This window comes from Calypte anna, unplaced genomic scaffold, assembly GCF_003957555.1.
Source record: "Calypte anna isolate BGI_N300 unplaced genomic scaffold, bCalAnn1_v1.p scaffold_81_arrow_ctg1, whole genome shotgun sequence".
Taxonomy (NCBI): Eukaryota; Metazoa; Chordata; class Aves; order Apodiformes; family Trochilidae; genus Calypte; species Calypte anna.
In genome coordinates this window covers 106,381-119,492 of record NW_022045530.1, presented here as the reverse complement: position 1 = coordinate 119,492, position 13,112 = coordinate 106,381, and the positions used below count along the sequence as shown (strand labels likewise).

The following is a 13,112-nucleotide window of genomic DNA, read 5'->3' as shown; positions in this document are numbered from 1 at the left end:
CTTCACGGCCCCGATTTGAAACACGGGGGAAATCCTCCGACTCCATCCAGAAGGGAAGGGAGACGCTCTCAGACGCCTGCCCCCACCCCCTCAGCAGCCGCCGCCCTCAGAGGGAGCAACTCCCGATGGGAGGGAAAAAACCTCCTCCTGCACCCTCGCAGCAGAGGTAAGGGCAGGTCCTGAGTGATAGGAACTGCCCAGGAGCAACAGGGCTTCGAGATTCTACCGGCTGAAAGGAACACGGAGTCCAGCCAAGCAACGCAGGCAGGTGGAGGGTTTCAGTTGTATTTTACTTATTCATTAGATTGTTCATTTAAATGTTCGTATTACAAAATTAGCTGCCACTGCCCACAGATGTATGGGACTTGAGGAAAGGTGTCCAAAAGAGCACAAACTTCGCTCCTTGGTGTATTTCCTTGGTGAGATAATACCACGTTAATCTTTAAAGCTAAATAGTGCCAAAATTTCACATCATCTCCATTAGTTTTGGTTTTAAATAATTCCACCAACCGTTATCAAATCAATGTATTTGCCATGTATCAGGTTACAGACATTTGCATTTAAATCTGTTTGAAGTATCCCATGCTGGAACAAGAAGTTGAAGCAATTGCTGTTTCAACAGCAGCTCAGTCTTATTGCCTCAGGGGCAAGTTTGCACTAAGTCATTACACCAAAAAATAAAAAAAGCAAGACATTGTTTGCCCACAAACCCCACTCTGTTACAAGCAACGATAAAACACCTTCTAGACAGGAAGCATTTATAAAATGCAGAGCTCTCTGGTAGCAAAGTGCTTGCACAGGGGCATTCACTTCATTCTCCCAGTTGATATTCAGCAACCTGAAGTGATCATTTCCCACAGCTGAAGAGGACACATCCTTTAAAATGTTTTAACTTGCTCAGGGGAATTGGCAATGGCAGATACTCCACTGAATCTTTCTTCTGGCTGAAATGAACTTCAGGAAAAAACTTTTTGAGGCAAACTCAGGTAAAAAACATTCCAGGAAAGGTGGTTGAAGCTGCTAACTCAGCACACACTGACTCCTGCAGAAGCACCATGCTGGCATTACAGACTTCACATTATATTAAGCTTGCAGGAATCAAAACCACAAGGAGGAAATTTCATGTATTCCACACTTGTATCAACCCCACCTTTGTGTTTTACATACACACCAGGTGACCAAATACTGTTTCAGTCCCTTGGTTTATTAAAAAGAAAATAAAAATCACTTCTACTGAGCTTAAATCCCTGAAGAATCCATACTGTGTATGGAAGGCTCTTAATTTTGTGCCTTTTCAAGCCTGATGCAAAGAAATTGCACAGTAAATGTTTATTGTGCAGTCTTCCCCTTCCCTCCCAAATAACCCCAAGTTTTAAAACCAAATCATGAATGTTTTGAAGATGAACAGGTGACCAACCTCCTTCTTTTTAAAGAACAAATGACAGCATTCAAGAATATTGCAAACTTTTTTTTTTTTTTCCTAAACAAGTAGCAAAAATTTATACCACCTGGAATAAAACTGCTGAGCCAAAGCTCTCTACACAGACCTGCACGTTGCTGTAATACTTAAAACAAGTAACACCAATGCAAGGAGCATTTCTAGTGTTCAAAAAAAGTGGAGTTAGGATGGAGTTCTGGAGGTCTTTGTACCCTGTGAATTCCAAAATCCACAAGTGGCAGCCAGACCCTGCTGAGGAGGGAGTCACATTGCTTTCACTTTGATTTGCTTCATCTTCATCTGCTTCTTCTCAAGTTTTTTCTGCTCACGTCGTAAAGCAGCTTCCTGTGAGCAAAAAAAGAGATGATAAAATGGGTTGGGTTGCAAAGGACCCCAAAGATCATCCCCTTCCAACCCAAACCATGCCCAGGGACACCTTCCACAGCCCAGGGTGCTCCAAGCCCCATCCAACCTGGGCTGGAACACTTCCAGGGATGGGGAAACCACAACTTCCTTGGGCAAACTGTTCCAAGTGTCTCCCCACCCTCAAATTAAAGAATTTCTCCTCATGGCCAACCTGAATCTCCCCTCTTCAAGTTTTAGATCATTTCCCCTTGTCCTCTCACTGCACACCCATGGTAAAAAACCCTCCCCCAGCTTTCTGGGAGGGAAAATCTGGGTGAGCACTGGGGGTGAGCTCTCAAAGAGCAAGCTGATCATTTCAGAAAACACCAAACCAAACCAAACCAACAACAACAACAAAAAACCAAACCCAACCCAAACCCCAAACCCCAACCCAAAACCAAACCAAAACCAGAACCCAAAACCAAACCAAAACCAGAACCCAAACCAAACCAACCAACCCCAACCCAACCAACCCCCAACCAACCCCCACCCAAACCCAACTCAAACCCCAAACCCAATCCAACCCCAACCCAAAACCCAACCCAACCCCAAACCCAACCCAAGTCCAAAACTAAAACCAAAACAAACCAAAACCAAACCCAACCCAAACCCATAAATAAACCCAACCCAAAAATAAACCAAACCCAAACCCAAAAATAAACCAAACCCAAACCCAAAAATAAACCAAACCCAAAAATAAACCAAACCCAAACATAAACCAAACCCAAAAAAACAAAAAAAACCACCCCAAACTAAAAAACAAAACAAAACAAAACGAGCTGCAGTACTTGGGTCTGGAAGCCTTCCCAGGTTTCAGAAAGCAGCACTTGTGCCTCCCAGGCATGAAGGACTCCACGCTGCCCCTGCTGGGGAACATCTCCCAGCACTTTCAGACCTCCGTAACCCCTCTCACCTCCAGCCGGCGCTGTTTCTCGGGATCCTCCTCGTTCATGATCCGCTCCTTCTCCGCCCGTTTCTTCTCCTCCCGCCGGGACTGAGCAGCCTCCTGCCTCTGCACGTGGGTCAGTTTCAGGAAGTTTTCCTCCACCCGAGCCCTGTTCTTGTCAGCTTTTTGCTTCCCCTTTTCAGAGAGAAAAGCTGTTAATGCCTCCTGCTCCCCGGAGAAGCTCTCAGGGAGTCATCACAGAGACAGAAGACTCAACATCTACCAGGTGGAACTTTGTAACTACTCAGAGACAACACTACACACAACTTACTTCTCTGTTGAGACGAAACTTCTTGGCTTTGTCGATGGAGTAGATAACCATGCTCATCAGGGGCAGCAAAGACTCCATGTCCTTTGGGGAAGTGTTGCCTAAACCAGGCACTAAAAGAAGAGTTTCTTGTTAATTCAGAGAGGTTGGCAGGACTTCTCTACGTGCTACAAGTGCTCTGCAGAGGGACCTGGAGAGACTGGAGAGTTGGGCTGATCCCAAGGGGATGAGGTTCAACACAAGAACCCCATGGGGAGCTCCAGGCTGGGCACAGAGTGGCAGAAAGGGAGCTGGGAGTCTGGCTTGCCAGGAAGCTGAAGAGGAGGCAGCAGTGTGCCCAGGTGGCCAAGAAGGCCAATGGCATCCTGGGCTGGCTCAGGAAGAGCGTGGCCAGCAGGTCCAGGGAAGGGATTCTGCCCCTGTGCTCATCCCTGGGGAGGCCACAGCTTGAGTCCTGTGTCCAGTTCTGGGCCCCTCAGCCCCTCAGGAAGGAGCTTGAGGTGCTGGAGCAGGTCCAAAGGAGGCAACTGGGCTGGGGAAGGGACTGGAGCACAGATCCTGTGAGGAGAGGCTGAGGGAGCTGGGGGTGTTGAGGCTGGAGAAGAGGAGGCTCAGGGGAGACCTCATCACTCTCTGCAACTCCCTGAAAGGAGGTTGGAGCCAGGGGGGGGTTGGGCTCTTTTCCCAGGCAACTCTCAGCAAGACAAGAGGGCAGGGTCTCAAGTTGTGCCAGGGGAGGTTTAGGTTGGAGATGAGAAAGAATTTCTTTACGGAGAGGGTGATCAGGCATTGGAATGGGCTGCCCAGGGAAGTAGTGGATTCTCCGTGTCTGGAGATCTTTCCAAAGAGCCTGGATGTGGCACTGAGTGCCATGGGCTGGGAACTGCAGTGGGACTGGATCAAGGGTTGGACTCGATGATCTCTGAGGTCCCTTCCAACCCAGCCAATTCTAGGATTTTGTGAGGTCATTTGTCATGCATAAATGGCACAACTTGAGCACCTGACTCCACAGATAAAGCAAACACTCCCTCAGCCACCCAAACACCCACTCTCTTACCGTTAAATGTAAACAAAAGTGTCTTTTTAGTTTCAGGCAGCTTTGTAAGCTGCCCCTCCCTGGCAGGAAAGAAAAAAAGGGACTAGAATGAGTGAAGAAAAAGAGAGGCATACAAACTAACCAAATTCATTAAAAAACACCTCATCAAAAGCCAAGAGACCCTCACAAACTACTCAAATAAAATAAGATTAAAAGCCTAGCTGTAGCACACTTTTAAGTTTCAAACTATTCAGATTCCTGCAGTGGTTTATTCAAAGTGGACTTTCAGGCCATCTGAGCCCTAAGAATACTTGCATATTCTTCAGGACATTCAGCTTGACATGTGCCCTCTTGTTTGTACTCTACAGATCTATAAATATCAGGTAGAAAATAATATTTTTGTTCCAAAAGAATTGATGTCTTCACTGCCCTGAACCCTGAACTCCAAAACCTGGCAATTTTAGCACAAGCTACACATGCTGCTGCCTTCTAATTGAATCAAACTGAAACAATTGAATTTAATTCCTTTTTTTTTTTTTGAGGACTCTTTCCCATTCTGCTAAGGCTCATTTCTATGCCTGTGAACATAATCCAACCTTGTCAAAGCCTCTGTGGGAATTCAGAGAAATCCCCCACCACTTCCCACTTGTCAAGCAGCAGCTAAAAGCACCTCAAAACTGGGAGGTTTAGAGAAAGAAACAAAAATGCTTCATCTGTGGATTTCTGAAGCAAAGCTGAGAATCATCCTGAACACAAATATCCCAGGGACAGATCCAGGAGCAGAAGGGAAGGACAAGCAGCCTCTTGGTTTTTCATGACCTTCAGACTTTGCTTAAACATTGCATTCCAGCAGCACCTGAGTTCCTGGGCTGAGCTGTCCTCCTGCAGTTATTACTCAACCCTTAAACCTCTGACATGTTGTAAACCTTTAGTGGGCTTACTCAGTTTTTACTCTACAGCTGCACACAAATCAATATTAAGCCCATACAGAACCTTCATCTTCTGCATTAATGCAGCACTGGGGGGGTGTTTATTCCCCTGTATCCCCTTTGCTCCTTATTTTTCTCAAGCTTCACACTACAAACAAGTTACAACAGGGAGGAGAGAGGGAGCTTTGGACCTACTCTTGCATAAGTTTTGGACCGGAGAACTGGTCCGAGAATTGGACGGACTCAATCCTGTCAGCGTAGTGAGTGAGGAAATGGATCATCTGCAAGAGAAACCAGGGTTAGTTTTTCCCAAAACTGATTCATCTGCAGCCTACCCACTCCCTATGGGTTTCTCAAACTCTACATTCTTCATTTTTTAAGTTTTTTATTTTTTTAGCTTTTGCTAGAAGGGGCCTCAATGCATGGAATTAGCATGAGCAACTCAGGTATTAGGTACCTTACTCTTTCCCAGTTTGTTTGCTGACAGATGGCAGCTTTGAGGCCCTGCAGACACACCATCAATACCCTCCTACTTCAACCTGATTTTGAAGCCAACTTCCAGGCCTCTGAAAAGCAGTTTTAAGTCTGCAGTTCATGTTAGACTACCAGTTGCCATGTAAAAAGAAACAAGATGTGATAATTCCAGCCTTCTTCCAGCCCTTAAACTTCCTCAGAGTCTCCATTTCTTTAGATCTCACTAAAATCTAGGAGATCTTTATAGGAGATAAGAAGTTTTTTTGGACAGGCTGGAAGTGCCTGGGTTACTGTACTCCTTTAATTCAAGATTACCTTAGCATCCATCATTCCCTCAGTGACTTCCCCCATCTCTGACAAGATAGCCAGTGAATCTGGAAGCCCATATTTTGCACCAGACTTGGGTTTATCACTGCAGAACTCACTCTGTTTCAAAAGAAAAAAAAAATAAAATAAAAAGATAACATGAGCTTGAAGTATCTTATCAAACTGAACTGTTCCAGCACAGCAGGACCACCCCTAAAAGCACTGATAAGAAAGAAGAAAAACTAACTCAGTCACTCAGTGTTGCTGAGGACATTGCAAGCAGAAAGCCTGCAGTATCCATAATCCTGAAATGAGCATTTCCCTTCAGCAGTCAATGTTTGAAGGAAAAAGATAAAACAATTGTAGCACAGCCAGGCTGGAATCCTCCAAGTGCATTCAGGCATTTTGCTTACATTATTTCCTTGGCTTATAAAACAGAAAACTCACTCTATCCTGGCCCAAACCAGGACAAAAAACTGGCATCCCACCAACCACACTGCAGTGCTGTTCTGGAGACAAGTTTGGAAAGACAAGATTTGCAAAGCATTGCTTGTTGTCCCTGAATTCCTTGCAAGCTTCAGGGCATGAAGATATAGAAAATCTGAATTTCAGATCACACAAATGCAGATGACTTGGAGCCAAACAATCCACATCACATAATTAAGGTTTCTTCTCAATCCCTGAAAAAATCATTGGTGCAAATTAAATGAGGAGAAGTGAGACTCCTGTTATTCCATCCCATATGTATCACACTTTATATTTCTGAGGGATCACAAGGCTCCATTTTTTTCTTTGTCTGGGACCAGTGTCCTGGGAGGATTCCATTTGTCTCCCTTGATCCCAATCCCTGTGTTCCTGCCTCCAGTTCCCATCTGTCACTGACTCCAGGAGCCCAGCCTGGGACTTTTCCAGGGCTGTCCTGCAGCCTCAGTGGTGATGTGAGCATTTTGGGAGGAAAGAACATGAAATCACTTTGTATAGATTTGGATATCTTTAATAATTTTTCTTTTTTTGTTATTACTGTTGGATTAAAGCTGTGTAGTTTAGTTTCCAACCCTAAAGTCTTTCTCCCTTACTCTCTCCCCTTTCTCTATCAGGGAGGGAAGTTAATAGTTATTTCTATTATTTCTATTAGTTATTTCTAATATTTCTATTTCATCTGTTATTTCTTTAATTGCTGACCCAGCCTTAAACTGCAACAAGATCAAAAATGTCTTTTCCTTACCCACAAATTAAAACAGGTCAGTCACAACTTCTCACCTGCTGCCAGGCAAATAAGCAATCTACAGATTCCAGGCTTTTTTTCCCACTCTTTCCCATGTTATTATTCCAAACAAGATCCTACATACCAGGTCCTGCATCTCTTTCTGAAGTCGTATCAGTGCTTTTCTTGTCCCAACAGCAAACACATAGGTGTCCATATCTTCATCATTCATTGTTACTTTTATTTGCTGTGGATCAGAACGTCAGACTTGGTCAATAAAAAAATATAAATTGAGACCTACATCTTTTAAGATTCTTAAGAACAAAGTGAGGCCAGAGACAGCTAAGCTAGAGCTGGTTGATTTCAATTATAGATAAATGGAAATAATATTCACAATTCTTCTTCAAAATGGGATTTCCCTTGATATTTCTGCAGTTAGGGATTCCCCTCATCTCCAAGAGCAAGAGTGAGGCAAAATTCTTCCAGGATAGAAGAGCCAGGCCAGCATTAAAACAATCCTGTTCAGGCAGACTGAACAGAAAAACAGCTATTAAGGATTCCAGACCCACTTTTTATCAAGATGAGGTCTTGAAATAAGTCAAGACTGTTCCCAAAACAACTCAAAACCAGGGGTAAACCAATTCATCAGCTGTTGGCATGTTATGGGTAGAAAATAGGAAATGATTCCTTCAGATTATTTACAGTTAATGAACTGAGAAGGACAGGGAGACCCCCAGCACTTCACTTGTCACAAGAACCATCAAAAGCAGCAAAGCAGAACCAAAATGATGGAGTTTTTTTTTTTAGAGGTGATCTCAAGGGCTGAGTACACACCACTTGGTCAGAGGATGGCCTCATCATCCGTGCAAGAACATTCAGTAGGTCTTGTCTCTTGAGAAACTAAAAAGACAAAAAAGGAAAGAGCTGAGTGTACCCAGAGTGCAGCACTTGACCTGGCAGACAGCAGTGGGGCTCAAGGAAAAAGGACACTTAAAAATAGATGTTTTTCATGGAATTATTTAGCTCTGAAAGACCCCATTTGGAAGTCCCTCTGCTGCTACTCTCTGAGTTAGGTGCATTTCTCAGAGCCTTGTTCCCTCAAGGTAGAAACTCTTCCATTCCACCTGCAGGACTCTTGATTTGTCTTTCTTCCTTGGAATTCCTGTTGGTCCATTCCTCCCAACACTTGAAATCCCTTCTAAACAGCAGCTGAGCTTGTCAGCATCCAGTTAGATCTGTCTACAAAACACTTGTGGTTTCTGTGCTCTTTCTGTCAGCTGGGGAGGCCACAGCTTGAGTCCTGTGTCCAGTTCTGGGCCCCTCAGCCCCTCAGGAAGGAGCTTGAGGTGCTGGAGCAGGTCCAAAGGAGGCAACTGGGCTGGGGAAGGGACAGGAGCACAGATCCTGTGAGGAGAGGCTGAGGGAGCTGGGGGTGTTCTGGATTTCTGGAGGCAGAAATCCTGGGATTTAGTTTATCTCTGTCAATACAAAGCTATTTGTCTCTGCTCATGGATCCCATTGCTCCTTTGTGCTCTCTTTGCTTTTCCTTCTGGAAAAGGAGCCACACTTAGGCCTGGCTGAAAAAGCCCTGAGAATATCAACCCACACCAGCTTTTCTCTGTTGCATTCCAAGAGCAAAGATTTCCCAGGTCAAAACACCATCAGGTGAAGATGACAAAGGTACCATTTACACCTGGCCCTTCCTCTGAGATGAGGAGAGGCTGAGGGAGCTGGGGGTGTTGAGGCTGGAGAAGAGGAGGCTCAGGGGAGACCTCATCACTCTCTGCAACTCCCTGAAAGGAGGTTGGAGCCAGGGGGGGGTTGGGCTCTTTTCCCAGGCAACTCTCAGCAAGACAAGAGGGCAGGGTCTCAAGTTGTGCCAGGGGAGGTTTAGGTTGGAGATGAGAAAGAATTTCTTTCTGGAGAGGGTGATCAGGCATTGGAATGGGCTGCCCAGGGAAGTAGTGGATTCTCCATGTCTGGAGATCTTTCCAAAGAGCCTGGATGTGGCACTGAGTGCCATGGGCTGGGAACTGCAGTGGGAGTGGATCAAGGGTTGGACTTGATGATCTCTGAGGTCCCTTCCAACCCAGCCCATTCTAGGATTCTAGGATTTCCTCTTCCCTACTTTGGTGGGCAGAACCCAGACCTGGTCAGCTCTTCCCTTCATGTATTCACCACCCTGTCTGTGACTGAGTGAAGGAGTCGAACTCCTTGGTGCTCACACACCTAATGGAAAATCCTCCAGAACCTGAAAACTGGTGGCAGATGAACTACTGGAAACTCCTTCCCCCTTACCTTGAGCTGGATGAGCATCCCTTCACAGCACACCCTTCCAGAGCACCACAAGTTATAGATGTGTTCATTTTCTTGATTTAGTTTCCCAGTGCTTGTAGCTTCTTTATTAGTGCCATCATCCCCTGAAGAAAACAAACAGTGGGGAAAACAAAAAATCACAAAATTAAACATGAAAGTTTAAACATATAAACAATAAAAATAACAAAATTAACATATAAAAACATACATGCAAAGCAGAAGCAGCAAAATCAACAATAATAAAATTAACCAATAAAATTAACCATGAAAGCTCAGAGCTCAGCTTGTTGCTGGATTACTTCAGTATCACCATGATATCTCTGAATAATTTATAACACCATAATCTTTCAACACTTCCACACAATTGACTCCAATTTATCAGCAGTTTTACCCTGCATCTGCCCATGCAAAGGTTACTCCTCTCTTCAAGCCTCCACATTGAGTCTAAATCCACCTGTATGTTAACCAACTAAAAATGGATCCTGGGCCATCCTGGGACTTACCAACAAGAGCAAAGTTACTTCTAGCAGCTCCCTGTGAGTGCTGAACCAGGCATGAGCCAGACGGTTGTTTTTGTTCTTCCCAATGATGTAATTCATGAATGTAAGCAAGAAGTCCTGTGACCATCAGGATCTCCATGTAGTAACTCTCCCAGCTGTTCTGGAGGTGAGCAGGGACCTGTGGTAAAGAACAGAGAGTCTTTTACCCACGGAATGAGAAGATTCCAGAAACACAACCACTTCAGAGAAGATTCTGCACCTGTACTCAGCTCTGGTGAGGCCACAGCTTGAATCCTGTGTCCAGTTCTGGGTCCCTCAGCCCCTCAGGAAGGAGCTTTTTGCTACACAGTGTGAAAGTGCTCAAGCCCACTTCATTTCCCTGACTCCATTTCTGAGGGGTCTGCACTTTGGCCACAACAACCCCATGGGGAGCTCCAGGCTGGGCACAGAGTGGCAGAAAGGGAGCTGGGAGTCTGGCTTGCCAGGAAGCTGAAGAGGAAGGCAGCAGTGTGCCCAGGTGGCCAAGAAGGCCAATGGCATCCTGGGCTGGCTGAGGAAGAGCGTGGCCAGCAGGTCCAGGGAAGGGATTCTGCCCCTGTGCTCATCCCCTGGGGAGGCCACAGCTTGAGTCCTGTGTCCAGTTCTGGGTCCCTCAGCCCCTCAGGAAGGAGCTTGAGGTGCTGGAGCAGGTCCAAAGGAGGCAACTGGGCTGGGGAAGGGACTGGAGCACAGATCCTGTGAGGAGAGGCTGAGGGAGCTGGGGGTGTTGAGGCTGGAGAAGGCTCAGGGGAGACCTCATCACTCTCTGCAACTCCCTGAAAGGAGGTTGGAGCCAGGGGGGGGTTGGGCTCTTTTCCCAGGCAACTCTCAGCAGACAAGAGGGCAGGGTCTCAAGTTGTGCCAGGGGAGGTTTAGGTTGGAGATGAGAAAAGAATTTCTTTCTGGAGAGGGTGATCAGGGCATTGGAATGGGCTGCCCAGGGAAGTAGTGGATTCTCCGTGTCTGGAGATCTTTCCAAAGAGCCTGGATGTGGCACTGAGTGCCATGGGCTGGGAACTGCAGTGGGAGTGGATCAAGGGTTGGACTTGATGATCTCTGAGGTCCCTTCCAACCCAGCCCATTCTAGGATTCTAAGAGGGAGAAGCTTTATCCCAAAGGTGACAGAGCAGAGCTGAGCCCACACAATGCACTTGGTACCACTGGCAAACAGGAACTGGATAAAGCCAAGAATTTGGGGAATGCTGTTACAAACAACTTCTCTCTTCCAAGTGAGCCTTGTGCCCAGCCCAGCCCTTCAACCCACTGATTAAGCTTCATGCCCTATCCAAACCCTCATTATCTGATCACCATGTGACTTCTGGGGAAATCTAAAAGCAGTACCCCAATGTCCAGAAGTATTTTCAGGATGCCCACCAAACACCAACAGACTGTGTGGGGGAGCAGGGAGTCTGCCTGACCTTGTCATCTGCATCACCCTTCAGTCAGAAAAGCACCCACAGCTTAAGTTTGACTCCCAACTTCAGCCCTAACACTTAATGAGATCTTAAAAATAAAGAGAGAATAAAATGCAGCCTTCAAGCATCAGATTTTCTGTGAAAGATTCTCTAGGGAGGCAAAGAGAAGGTTTTTTGAAAGCCAATCTCTCAGTCTCCATCAGAGGAGTCAATTTCTCATCTGAAAACTGGAAACAAGCTAAAATAGGTGATGTTTATTGTAAGCAAATCTTCATGGCAACCTCCTCCTCCTCCTCCTCGTGTGCTGACAAAGCACCCAGGCACTCTGGGATGATGTTTGATTTTGCTCTGGATTAAACTAAGGTCAGCCCTGCAACTCCTCTCCACCTCCTGTCTGGGCATGGGAGTAAAAGAAGTCTTAAAATGCCTTAAGGTTAAAGCTGGGTTTCTCCAAAGGTCTGATTTAATGAAAGATTTCCTGATTTATATTCCAGTTCTCAGTTTGAACACAGAATGCAGCACCATGGGAGTTCCAGCAGCACAAAAGAAACACTGACAGCCCAAACACTACAAATTTTACTTCAAGAGTTGCTATTTAAACTAAAATACACATGGAATTAGGAGCTGGCACACCTGAATCCCTTCTGCTGCTCTCCTGTTGCATTATTTTAGGTACTTCTTGTGTGTCCACCTCCATCTTCCCCATTTCTACACTCTCCTTATTCCAATTCTTGAGGCCAGATTCCTCTTCCATTTGTACCCAATAACACTCCAAACATAAAACCTTAAAAAATAAGTGATGAAAGATTCACACCTACATTAACTATGGTGATGGGGTCTTTGTTTTTGCTAGGAGATGCATCTGGTTCTCTCATAGCCTTCAAATTCCTCATCATCATAGGGTTCACTCTCAGTGTCACCTTCCTAAAGGGCAAAAATCACAAAGATGAAAATCCAAAACCCTGGAAAAAATCCAGGATAAAAAAAAATCCAGAAAGATGAGAAAAAAAGGTGCAGAGATACTGTTAGGAACCACTAACTGTTAGGAGATGAGTTGTTACCTGTGGCATCTGCATCATCAAAGTCTTCCTGATTCTCATCTTGTCCTTCAAGCTCTACAGTGGCTTCTTCCTCATCATCCTCTGTGGTGATGATCCTCTGAGGAGACTCTGTGACTGCATCTTCAGCAACATCCTCAAACTCAGCAAGTCATTATCATCATATTCCAGGATGTCATCTCCATCCTCAAACTCATCATATTTTGCCAAAGAAAAAGTCCAAGGGATGAAGAGGATGGTAATAAAAAGATAGAAAATCTTCATTCTCACTGAAAAAAAAATAAAAATAAATCAAACATTGCACAGAATCCATATTCTTCTCTTCCAATCCATTCCTCCAGGAATCCCCAACTTCCATAAACACTAAAAACATGTCAGGGACAGAGCAGAGGGAGACAAACCCCTGCCTGCTCCTATCTGCTGTAGGAAGACTCTTAGAGGGAAAATTAATTTTGCAGGTGATGTTTTTAGACTCTTTTGCAAGTTCACATCTGCCCAGGCTGCTTGTTGTTGGTTTTTTTTCCCCTTCCTAATTCTTTTCTGCTTTTCTCCAAACAGGCAATGATTCTACTCCTGCACTTCACAAAGAGCTCAGAGGATGAGCTGCAGCAGCCAAGCCTCCTTTTATTCCCCTCCTGCAACCAGGTCTGAGTGGGAATGGGAATATTAATGAGATTGTTCTCCTAAAAACTTGAAATAGGAACAATTTGTTTCTAAATTAAACCCAAACTCCTCCGAGTCCCAACATGCAGGGAACCCACTGCTTAACAAATAAATG

At 45.2% G+C, this 13,112-nt stretch overlaps 1 protein-coding gene across 1 annotated transcript; it reads right to left on the bottom strand.

Moving 5' to 3' along the window:
• Nucleotides 1–512: 512 nt before the first annotated feature.
• On the bottom strand, nt 513–12,599 carry CCDC47 (coiled-coil domain containing 47). Its single transcript, XM_008505729.2, is given in 14 exon segments — nt 513–1,783; nt 2,757–2,924; nt 3,061–3,170; nt 4,115–4,173; nt 5,218–5,303; nt 5,812–5,922; nt 7,152–7,253; nt 7,841–7,906; nt 9,305–9,426; nt 9,826–9,843; nt 9,846–9,921; nt 9,923–10,000; nt 12,095–12,200; nt 12,338–12,599. Coding segments are annotated over 13 exon segments (1,158 nt in total). The 5' UTR covers nt 12,176–12,200; nt 12,338–12,599; the 3' UTR covers nt 513–1,702.
• Between the last annotated feature and the right edge of the window lie 513 nt (nt 12,600–13,112).